This window comes from Mya arenaria, chromosome 11, assembly GCF_026914265.1.
Source record: "Mya arenaria isolate MELC-2E11 chromosome 11, ASM2691426v1".
Taxonomy (NCBI): Eukaryota; Metazoa; Mollusca; class Bivalvia; order Myida; family Myidae; genus Mya; species Mya arenaria.
Window position 1 is genome coordinate 26,021,843 of NC_069132.1, and position 12,856 is coordinate 26,034,698.

The 12,856-nt window shown below is 32.9% G+C and overlaps 1 protein-coding gene across 1 annotated transcript; it reads right to left on the minus strand.

Moving 5' to 3' along the window:
- Nucleotides 1-4,369: 4,369 nt before the first annotated feature.
- Nucleotides 4,370-12,379, minus strand: LOC128207682 (N-alpha-acetyltransferase 30-like). The gene is made up of 4 exons (XM_052910753.1): nt 11,507-12,379; nt 9,448-9,571; nt 8,866-8,921; nt 4,370-6,781 (listed from the first exon to the last, which is right to left on the minus strand). Exons 1-4 carry the CDS (start codon nt 12,071-12,073, stop codon nt 6,644-6,646), a joined length of 885 nt encoding a protein of 294 aa, XP_052766713.1. The 5' UTR covers nt 12,074-12,379; the 3' UTR covers nt 4,370-6,643.
- Between the last annotated feature and the right edge of the window lie 477 nt (nt 12,380-12,856).

The window sequence follows — 12,856 nt, forward strand, 5'->3', positions numbered from 1 at the left end:
GTATAGTATGGTCATTCGGAACTCCTCGGCCATTTCTATAGAAAACAACCGCGGATGTATTGGGACGGTTAACATACTCAAACAGTGGTACGTTTAAAGCTGCATTCTCACAGATTGAACGTTTTGACAACTTTCTATTTTTTTGCGAAAATCCATGGAAACCAGTAATAAAAGATTGCTGACAGAAAATTAGATCGCCGGTTTTCGGAAGTTCAAAAAATGATGTGTTATGCATTTTTATCAAACCGTGAGTAACTGTTTAAAGGGGCTGTCTCACGTGATAAAATAGCGGGAAAAAAAGAAAATTGTCGAAAACTGACATAAACTTGGCATCGATGTGTACAATGCATTGAAACTTATTAACTGAAGTACCACATAGTTTACAATTTATTTAAGTTTAGCAGTTATTTCGTATTTTTCCATTAAAAAAGATTACTGGGTATGTCTATCTGGTAGAATTCATTCCTTATGCGTAATTGGCTAGTGGGTGCTATCACGTGATATTACCGAGGTAGGTGAGTAGCTTAATTATGTCACCCGATTAGAATAAGCCTTTGTAGCGCAGTGAGTAAGACGCTGCACTACAATTTTGGCGACGCGGGTTCGAACCCGGTCTCCGACACATGTTTTTTTACATTTTGGTACTTTTTTACAATTATGATATCAAAGCGTAACACATTCTATTAGATAATTGTCCTGAGATTCGTTACAGAAAAAAAACTTTTTTTGGTGCCAATCTGTGACACAGTCCCTTTAAGCCATAAAACATTGATTTTCGAGCGGAAATATGAAAATCTGCGGTCTGATCTTTTGTCAGCAATCTTTTATCATTGGTTTGCATGTATTTATGCAAAAATTTGCTCTTTCCAAGACAAAATTTTTTTTTTGTAAAAACGGTTAATCTGTGAGAGTGCAGCTCTGATGCAAGTAGATCGCGTAGTAATTTTATTTAGCAGTAAACTTTATGACTAAACTCTTGGGAATCTTAATTATGTTTGCAATAATACACTTCACTGGCAATCAATTTAAACTTAGATCAATAAATACAACACTACATTTAATTAATGATATAATTCAATAAATTACGAACTACTTCAACTGTTGTACCGGCATTAATCCGAGGTTGTTTTCGATAAAAATGGCCGAGGAGTTCCGAATGATAGTATGGTATGGAAAGAGTTGAATCTTCTCTCATGAAAAGGTAAGGTGATACCTTCAGTCCTATGAGCACGAGGATGGTAATGGGAAAATGTGAATTTCTTTCCAAGAAGGGTTAGGTAAGAATGGAAACTTTCTTAGATGAGTGTGATGGGAGTGTGAACTATTTTCCTGTGAGGATAAGTTGGGTGATGTAACTTATTGGTAGGGTAAGGTAGGATTACATTTATTTTTTATGGGAAGAGTATGGGGACTTATTTCTTATAGAAGGATAAGGTTGGAATGGTCTTGAAGTCAAGTATACCAGAACATTTTCATTTTTAGAGATTGAAACAATTATCATTTGTGTTTGTTAATCATAACCTACTTTTGACTAAAGATATATGAGTGGCTTTCACGTTTTTTTTTGGTGGAACCCAGTGTGAAATAAAGTTATAATTGTTCTGTCTGATTATATTTGTGTGAAAAATGGAGATATTTGAAAGAAAACAATATCAGTTAAAAATGTCAAACAACATGACTGAATAAGCCTTATCTCTAAGCTTATAATCTTAAACTAGAAAGTGGACTTAATCCAATCCTCCCTTAAAGTATTTCAAGTAAATATTTTCTTGTGAATATCGGAGAAAAAAGCTATGAATATAATACACGAGAATCAACCATTTCGAACTGTTTTAGTGTATGGTTTAATATCGAACTATGTATTATTAAGTTCTGGCTTCAAAGTTATGAACAACTAACTCCAAATTCTGGATCCGCCCCAATGTATATATTTGTACCAAATAGTTTTGATACAAAATATAAATAACAAAATAAGCAACAATTTTATATTGAGGCACATCATGAAACAATTTAGTGTACACTAAATTAAGTTAACCAAATAGTGTAAGAAAGACAATACTTATTTATGTGTTGGCTTATACACTCGTAATTGTGGCGTAAACATTCAGTTCATACTTACCACACTTCCAGCGCGTTTGCTCCAACATTACCCGTGCAGGTGCTTGTATACGTAGCTAGTTGATACATGTACACGAACAAGTTAGCTTAGAGCGCCCCTGTTGCGAATCTGTGGCCTAGTGATAAGGCACTTGACTGTCAATCAAGGGGGCGCAAGTTCGATCTAACAAAGGCAAAGTTACTTTTCATTAGTACGCTTTAAGCGTTCCCCGTAAGAGCGCTATGATGCGTCGAAGAGAGTGCTCTTCCGGAACATGTCGAATTGACAAACGAAATGTTAAAACCACGTGGACTTTTAGAAGCTCTTCTTTGCTTGGTCATATGATTCTATGTTTAACAAAAGCGTTTTGAAAATTGTGTCTTTGTTAAGGTAAGTATGACTTCTATTGTCCTCTCTCAACGTTTCACTCAACAAGAGCTGTCACAGGAACGTGACCAATTCCCCCAAAAGGCCTCGTTGGACAGATAACCATTCTAAAATGGACCTGCACAGACAGATAGCCTTGAGCAGGTAACATATTTTCACGATGACCTTCCATACCTTCCCATTACTTTTGGAAATATTGATCTGTAATATTTTTAAAGAGCAACGTATGTACATGGAAATGAAAAGTCACCGCACAACAGAGTGGATATCAACTCACGTCTAAGCCAAAGTATTCTAAGATATTAATCGGAAACCGACTTTCAGTTAGAGGTCATCTCATCATCAATATGGTTCATCTGCTGGTCATTGCCACCCTGTCTTCTATGTTGGACGTATCTTTAATTATTTATCGTTATCGGATTTTCAGCTCGAGATAACCACTACCTTGACATTTGACCTGCTAATCTCAAAATCAAAAGGGCTCATCAATCTGCTGGTCATTACCAACTCTCCTGCCAAGTTTGAGGCCTATGGCCCTTAGCGTTTTTTTAGGTGTTTCTTATATCAGAAAAGGGATTTTCAGCTCGAGATCACCACGACCTTGATCTTTGACCACTGACTTCAAAATCATTAGGGTTCTTCCGCTGACCATTACCATCCTGCCTACCAAGGCTTAGGTCTCTTGGCCGAAGCCTTTTTTGCTAAGCAAAAGAAGGCAATGTTATTGATCAGAAACTGATTTTCAGCTCGAGGTCACTGATTGACCATTGAATCGATTGAGTTTATCTGCTGGTCATTACCAACCAGCCTACCAAGTTTGAAGTCTCCGGGCCTTAGTGTTTTCTATTATTGATCGGAAATGCATTTTCAGCTCGAGGTCACAACAACATTGACCACTTGAAAACTACAAGGGTTTATCTGCTGGTAATGGCCAACTTACCTATCACGTTTGAGGTATCGACGCCGAAGTGTTCCTCGGTTATTGATAGAAAACATATTTTCAGTTAATACCTTGACGTTTGGCCCACTGATATCAAAAATAAATATGGTTCATGTTTTGGTCATTACCACCCTGCCTACCAAATTTGAAATCCATGGGCCTAAGCGTTCTTCAGTTATGGATTGAAAATGATTTTCAGCTCGAGTTCACCAAATCTTTACCTTCGACCCACTGGCCTCAAAACCAATAGGGTTCATCTGCTGGTTATTACCAACCTGCCTACCCAGTTTTAGGTCTCTGGGCCTTATTTTTTCAGTTTTTTTTATAAAAAATCCCAGCGGGTACGGACTGATTACTGGGGGTCATAAAAAGTACAAGTAGTGTTTTGCAAAACCTACCCATTGAATCAACTTTCTCAAATCAAAATATCATTCAGTTATCAACTACTCAGCTTTATACAGGTGTTGTTCCTTGATTATTATGCTTACTTGTCAAGAAAATAGACAAAGCAAACATGATCAATAGCCACAAAGCCTCATATGGCAAATATTGTTGCAAGACGCCAACGACAATCACATCAGAGATAAGACAATTCATACATCTTTCCTTCAAAAATCAGACATGCTTATAATTATCATGATGCAGTATCAAACAATATTTATTCTCCGGAGCTGCGATCTGAAAACACTATTTTAAATTTTAGGTTGCATAAAAACCGATTGTACTCGAAGTATGCGTGGAATAGGGAGTTATGTGGCCAACAATTTAGTACACATATACATTACATAGTATGCAGTAAATTATAAGGCTATATATCATGAGCCCTGTGTTTGGCATGCATCATATTGTCCCGATGTGGTGAAAGTCTTGTTCCAAGTTTAATGTATTGGATCACCATTTCCTTACCTAAAATACAATAGGTAATCATAAATAAACAACAAACATAACATTTCAATAATTTATTATTCAGTTGCAAAGGAGGGTTGTTAAGATAAAATGTAAAGACTTTCTATGTACAAATCATACAACAATTTAGTAACAATAATAACAAGTCTGCAATATCTCCATACTCTCTTATGGCAAATACAATGCTAACTTTTGCAGGCAGTTAAAAATATTATTGAATATGATGCAACTGACTGATATTCACTAGAGATACTGAATATACAATGTTACAAAAACATTTTGGCAATTTATTTGAAATAGCAATTCCTACTGCATGCTGAGGCTAATCTGTTTCTTTCACTTGATTTGAGGGGAATTACTCCAAAAGTATCGCTGGAAACTTTTAATACAAACATTTAAAACAATGGACTGATTATTCAGAACTTATTTAAAGAGTACAACTTATAAACAAATCTTTGTTAAAATATAGATGTAGACAATGATGTCAACACCTTTAAAAAAGTTCTAAACAATCGGCCCTATGTATACAAAATTTCATGTGAATATTTCAACAGCTTTCCATTGCCACACATAACAACTATAGATGTTGGAAAATGTATTTTGCTCAATTCATCGGTATTTTTTAAGTTCACATAATATTTATTTAGTAATTCAGCAGTCGGCCACTATTCATTTTCACCAGGTTCATTGGTCAATTTAAACAGAGGATGTGCCAGGAGACAAAACATAATTTCAATCACTAATCTTCACCGGGCCAGACTATGTTTAAACTGATATATTCATATAAACAAAGACTTAACTATACATTAACACCAAGGCTATGACAATTCCCCAACTCTTTGAAAAACAGGCTTAAAATTAAGAATTCTCAATTTTATTAAAAATACAACACACTGAACATGAATGTTTCTGAGCGGATATTTTGTTTAAAGGATTTTTGTTTTCAATTAATACAAGACTAAGAGGTAGAATTAAGAAATGGGTCCAAGTCTTTTATAATTGCTCAAACAGTTCATTAACCATCATGCACACTTCATTCATCAATTAAAAAATAAATTTTGCAAACATAAAACGTTTGTTCATACAGAGCAAGCTTGTTTCCATAAATTAACCTCTTAGTCTTTACATGTAAACCAATGTATATAATATTGTTATGTAAATAAATACCCATTCTCTAATATATAAACGTAAACATTTATAAGGAAACATACCGGCCCCTGTCATTATCTACACAATTGCTATAATACAGTTAGCTATGGTTTCATAAATAAATGTAACTTATATATATTGTAAGAACTAATGATAAGCTCTAGTTTGGAATTTTATGTTGTTGTTTTTTACTTAAGACTCCTGAATCAAACAAGCCAATCTACTGCTATAAATAGATCATCATTTAAGTTAACAAACCAATCTACTGCTATAAAGAGATAATCATTTTAGTAAACAAACCTATCTACTGCTATAAATAGATCATTTTAGTTAACAAACCAATCTACGGCTATAAATAGATCATCATTTTAGTTAACAAACCAATCTACAGCTATAAATAGATCATCATTTTAGTTAACAAACCAATCTACTGCAATAAATAGATCATCATTTTAGTTAACAAACCAATCTACGGCTATAAATAGATCATCATTTTAGTTAACAAACCAATCTATGGCTATAAATAGATCATCATTTTAGTTAACAAACCAATCTACGGCTATAAATAGATCATCATTTTAGTAAAGTTGTAAATCTGCAATGGGCAATTCATTGGCAGGAATTGTAGGCTTTTGTTAAAAAGCTGCATGAATCTTCACAGTATACACAAAATAATCATGTTTATTCTTCAGCTTCCCTCATTTTTCCCCTAAACATACTAGTAGCCATAACTTATATCTATACATAGGGTTGCATTTAAATGGTTCTTAACTCATATTGAAGGGGCACAATATAGGTTGATGACAATTTTTTCAGTTTTATTCTATTTTAATGCATTATTCTGTTAAACACATTTGACAAATGATCAGAACTGAAAAAGCAAACGATTTGTGAACAGATAAAAATGTTAGCTTTTATAAATTTAATGCTTTTTCCCCCATTAATAGTTGCCTGGCAACAACCTCCCCATTTAAAAAAGCACCAAAATTCCACTTATATTATTTTGTCTGGGCACACATCATATGTTTCTTTTTGTATGGATCATTAGTCAAATGAGTTAAACATAACAAGGATAAATATTTTTTGCATCAACCTATTTTATGCCCCTATACAAAACTCAACAACAACTTAACATAGTTAAACTACTTAACAATTTAACAAAGTTATCGCAGCCATAATTTGAGTCTCAAGGCGTCAACACCATTCAGATAATAGCGAAAAAGACGCTTATCACGAACAAATCCTAAATTTTCGTAGAGACGAAGAGCAGACTGATTCGTTATTTCTGTCTCTAAAACAACCTGAAAATATATTGGGAAGTATTGAGCATCTGAAAACATAAACATGTAACGATAAAACAAAACAATGTATGATATAGAAGCTTCAAATTATTTTTGAATTCACGATTCACTTTATTATAAAGCAATACATAATTTGAAAGTAAATGAATAATGAAAGTATAACAAAAGCTTCATTTTTGTGCAGTTTTCACTTTTTTGTCAGCCTTTACATCAAACCTGAAATGTTTCCAGATTTTAGAAGAATAGGAAGCTGTGTCATTTCTATATAGCGCTGGATTTGATGTTTTTGTTGACGGGGATTCCATGTTGACTTTGAATTGCAGACGAAAATAAATGATATCTGTACATAAGTTTCGCATTTTATTTTATTATTGTAGATCTTCTCTTTATAATTTTGTTTATGCCCTTCGACTTTTCATTTCTTATTTCTATATTTGTATTCTTTTTAAAACATTATATTCCCTTAAAACCTTGACAAGAAGCAGTCTTCATTCGAACACCGCACACTGAATTGAATGCTAGCGCTGTATGAATAAACTTCCAGTTGCGTCAGACAGTCAGTGTAACGTATTTCGGACATTTCGGATAAACATTGCATTATATACTTTTTTTAAACAGTCAAAATATTAGCTGGAATTGAATTAAATCATTTTGTTATATTCTTTTATTAAATTTTGCCCTTGAATAGCGATCCAGCGATTCAGCACAGCGATTCAGCACTGGCGAGTATTTGTGTCGAATATTTTGCTTTGACTCGCGATTACTCGGATACTCGGGTACTCGTTACAGCCCTAGAAAGACACATGATTAATTCAGATATATATACAGACGCTATTCTTAAATTTACTGGTATTAATGTGGAAAACAAACCCAGTAAAATTCATGTGATGTGATACATCAGTAAGTAAGATTCACTGCTTTGTACACAACATCACCATTTTTGTCAAGCTTTTGACAATTTTTTCTTGCAATTGTTTCATCTGGTGTCTAGTCCCTTTAAATTAAGAAATCTGAATTAGTTCAACAAAATGTACTGAACATATTCAGATTACATATTACAACCGTTTGTGAAGTTTAACACTTGTGAAAACAGCCAAACAGCCACAGAGGTTCCTTTCCCCCTAGTGTTTAATTTCAAACTATAAAAGTTTGTGTTTGTATGAAAGAAATGTCAACCTATAAATGTGTTTAAAAGCATTCAATTTTTTCTATGTTTTAGTGTTTGAAAAATGAATGTGAATGCACTGAAGTATTTAGAAAAATAAGGACATTCTTTAGGGAAAAAATATACTGGTTATACAATTGTTTCAAAAGTGAAAACCAAGAAAAAACATTAAATACAAGTACTTGTAACATGTAAATAATTATATAGTAATATAGTAAAAAAAAAAATCTGCAAACCATTCGACATTTCAAAAGCATTTCTAATGGTCTTTCAATAATTGAAATACACGGTACACATTACTTATCTATTATGATTCATAATTTAAGTAAAGTGAAAATAGTTGTTAGTTTATAAAATCATTCATAATTTATGAATGATTTTATAAACTAACAACTATTTTCACTTTACTTAAATACTCTTTATCACAATAACTTGAATAAGTGATATCTACTCAAATAAATTTTACCAAAGGTTCAAACTTGAAAATCGACATCATTGCAAAATTGTTATTAGGGTAATAGTAAACAAACATATGTATGCAGTGTTTTTGTCTTTCTTATATGGGGCCGAAATTTGACTTTATTCACAATTATTAAAAGAAGACTAATTTTTCACAAAATTAAGATAAAGTTCTCAAAAATTCTGAAAAACATATTTTGCATCTTTTTCCTCATTAACTGCTATAAGATTCTTCAAATGAGTGTATTTTTAATAAAGAATAATCAGAATTTGCAGTAAGCAATGAGAAAACCCCAATTTCTAACACTTTTTTAATAATCAATGTCTTAATAATGTGGCTTTTTCATCATTTGCTTTCTCTATTTTCATGTGTCAAAGGGCCCCATTCAACAAATGGTGGGAAAAACACCAGTTTGTACATGTACTTTTGTACTTAAACTCAAATATTTTGCCTACAAACCTCATCACAGTCATCAGCAATCATGGCTTTTATTGCCTTTAACACCAAATGGGATCCTGTAACAAAATGAAAAAATCTTAATTTTCATAAAAAATAATTCCCTTAACATAAAACAAATTTGGTCACAGATTAAATCATTTTATGTCAACACCAATTTTTCTTCAAACTTTGTTAAATTATTTTACTCACTCTAACAATATGAATCTACTTCAAACAGCAACTAACAGTACACCATTTGAACATAATTTTGTAAATCCTAACCTAGAATCATTCAAATTTCAATAGCGTTATTTACAAACGCTTTTTGCAAAATATCAACTATTTTTTCATATTTTCAACAATACAGCTGTAGTTGAAAAAGCAAGAAAAAAATGTTAATGTCTAATAAAATATGAAAAACTTAATTTTCTGAGTCTTTCGCTATCAAAATTCATGCATTCACAACCTCTAGTCCATATCACAAAATATGTTATTGCACGAGTACAAATGAATGATTAAGTCAAAAGGGTAAATTGTATTCATGTCTAAAAATATGATAACTACAATCAAAGTGACTGTAAAATATCTTTATAAATTGATTACCAATTTTCTTCCTTCTGTATTCTGCATCAACGGCCAACATAGCTATGTACCCTCTGCGAACCATTTTTTTGTGCATGTCCAGTTTGCAGACGATCGCTCCGACACATTTTCCTCCATCCATTGCCTAAAACAGAAAATAAGCCAGTATAAAGTATTACAGTATCCAACAATTGTGGACTGTTTGGAGAAACCTCCTGAGGGTTGCATAGAATTCCATACTATCTCATTCAAATTTATAACCTAAACATGCATTTAAGGTTTAATATTTCTTGTTAGAGAGCAGTCATTGAAATTTGATTTTTGGATGAAAGCCGAATTCTGATACTTTTGCTTGGCATCAAATCTTTGAACAAGCCCTGCAGGCTGCTATATGAAATTCAGAGTTTGAGCAAGCACGGAAAACATTTGAGCAGTGCAGGGCTTGTGTTGATTTCGACCACTGAGAGAGCGATGTGTTTATTTTACCTTAACACTTACTGGAATCCCTGCTATTTTTAATATATTAATACATGATAAATATGTAATATATTACATACAGAAGTTTGATAAAATCAGCTTTAATGTTAGGTTCTAAATTACTACAAAAATCAGATTTATACTCTTTTTAATCGTTTGGCAATCTGACCCGAAAGCTACTAGAATACATTAACTTATCACCTACAATGCCTGGGCATAAGTTTATAATATAAAAGTGCCTTCCCCCTGGGGTTTATATGTTTAAATGGAAAACCCCTTCCGTATTTTCAGAGGATTAGGGTGGAGTTCCAGATCTTGGGGGATTCCAATAATTCAACCTAGCCCTCCTGAAACTGTCAAACATTTATCATAATGAAGACAAAGTGTAAGACTTTTCATCCCCTACCTGGTTGGACTTTACAACCCTTATATTAAAGACTCTTCAACCCCTACTTTAGATATTTTAATAGCCATATTGCAGTGGTCGAAATTAGCATAAGCCCGCAAGCCCTGCACTGGTAAAATGTCTTCCGGGCTTGCTCAAATTCTGAATTCTATATAACAGGGCTTGTTCAAAAATATGATTCCATGCAATAGTATAAGAATTCGGGCTTATTCATCCGAAAGTCTTATTTCAGATATTTCAATGTTTAGGCACCTTTATTAAAGACATTTCAACCCCTATGATTTTTGTCAGTCAAGAGCTTGTGTTTTTACAAGAAACTGAATAAAAAAACATGATTGCAAAACGTGCATTTATCCACGAAAAAAAAGTAATTCACTTGATAATTGTCTTCATAATATGCCAAAAAGCCAAAAGTTAATTGCAGAGTACAGTTTAAAAATATAAACATATTACTGATTTCTACTCATAAGATGCATTTTATTTTAGTTTTTTATTTACAATGTAATCATACCATCGCATACATGAACAGAAAACTGTAAAAATTGTTATCATGATATTATGGATTTTGGTATATTATAATTGTTATGTGTTTTCTTATTCATCATATTTAATGAACTGTTTTTACTAATTTTATTCTGAATAATATATTCTTCATTTTAAAAATAAATTACAAAATAAAATGTGTTGGGGTTGAGAAGACCATTTATTAGGGGTTGAAATTTCATTGTTTAAAATGAAGGGGTTGAAATGACAAAGGGATTGAAATGTCTTCGAATTTACAAATGACAAAAGAGTTGAGTCCTGCAGATGATGGTCAAAATCAACATAGAATGTGAAAAAAAACTTTGATATTAGCATAAATAATTATATAGCGTACTTTAAAACTGGTCACATAATTATTCTGTCTTCATAGTTTATTTTCTTGAATTTATTATAATACAACTTCAGACCCACTTTCCTCACTCACTCCAAGGAATAAACTTAAAAGGGCAGAGGAAAAACAACAAGACTGTTGAAAATTGTTATTGTGTTTCATGACGTTTCCCAGAGTTAACCCCATCGAGTTGGCTGTGAAAGCATTAAACCTTGGAGGGAAACAGAAAGATGGTCTTATGTAATGAGAGTACTTAAAAAGACTTGACACAAGACACCATGAAAGTTTCTTCCATGTTGGCATATAGAACATAATTAACTCACAAGGAAACATAGTTTCGGCCAATTATGAATGAAGTATCTGTATGTGTAGATTGAATATGGCTCTGACAAGTCTTTCGTTATAAGCCTCATAATATCAGGCATTTGTAGTTCCGACTCATACACAACATATTCTATTCCATTTGAAATATCTTGTTCAACTGTTAGTGTATCACCAGCACCTAGCATGTTTAAAGACTTAAGATTTGATACTATCTGGCTTATGTCTTTTGCAATGGATTTACTACAACCACAGTCTTCATCCTCACAATCCTCTACACAACTGACTCTTCCTACAGTTTCTGCATTGAGTTCCGAAGTGGAAGTGTCAGTGCCATTTTCGGCTTCTTCAAAAATGGTATGACCATCCACCTTTTCTGGACTTTGGCCTATTACACCATTTATTTCAGATGAATGTTTCGTCATTCCATTTAATGGATGCTTCTCTGATTTCGCTGAAAGACAAGTTTTGTTCGCTGGGCTATCCAAGTGGGTGGGGTAAGTATTTTCAGAATTACAACCCTCTGTGTCATTACTGACTAACAGATTATCAGTTAAACTATCAGCCATTTTCAATTGGAATTATAAACTGTTGTTGACTTGTTGAAAGATTTTAAGCAGAATCGTCTATAAGTTGGGGAAAATACCACACAAAATATTGACAGATTTAGCATGTTGTTGTGCTTTCGGCCATCTTACTTCCGGTTTCTCTGCGCCAGGACAAAAGTGCTAAGACAATTATTTTCTTTCAGAATATAATAAACAGTTTTTTATTCACTTTTATGGTTGAACAATTGAAGAGTTAAGCGATCGATAAACTATATTCTGGAATTTCAAAAGAAATAAATGAGCTACTTTTTCAAGATAAGGGTGGTGCTAAACCCCGGTATCCGGTGTTACATTTGGAAAAAGCCGGTATCTCAAAAAAAAGATTACAAATACACAAAATTCACTGATAGGTCTTATTGTTCTTTATTATTCAAAATATGGGTATACATACAATAACGTTTGATCATTTTAATGTTTTGAGTGATTTGAACAGATGGTGTTTTAATCCAATGCTACTACGAAATACAAATGTACAGAGATCACTTTATATGTACATTCGAAGTGGATACTCACATTTTGTACATAGCATACAAACTGAAATCAATGAAAAAGCCTTAAATATTTAGACCCATTCACGTTTAAAGAATTGGTATAGAAAGTGCTATCTTATTTGCGTCATCTATGATGAAATTCTGTGATCCAGCCAAGTGTTGTATATGTTGAGAATGCGCGTGCGTTCTTTGTTTGTTTACAGAAGTACACATAATTATGGATGGCGTGCCATTCCTGTAGGAATTAAGCCAT

What these genes read in the sequence shown, in the direction of transcription:
- LOC128207682 (XM_052910753.1), bottom strand. Translation starts at nt 12,073, where the DNA reads ATGGCTGATAGTTTAACTGATAATCTGTTAGTCAGTAATGACACAGAG. An exon ending in GGCCGAAACTATGTTTCCTT is followed by an intron (nt 9,572 to 11,506) that starts GTGAGTTAATTA and finishes TTTCTGTTTTAG; the next exon opens with GCAATGGATGGAGGAAAATG. An exon ending in TTGCTGATGACTGTGATGAG is followed by an intron (nt 6,782 to 8,865) that starts GTTTGTAGGCAA and finishes ATATATTTTCAG; the next exon opens with GTTGTTTTAGAGACAGAAAT.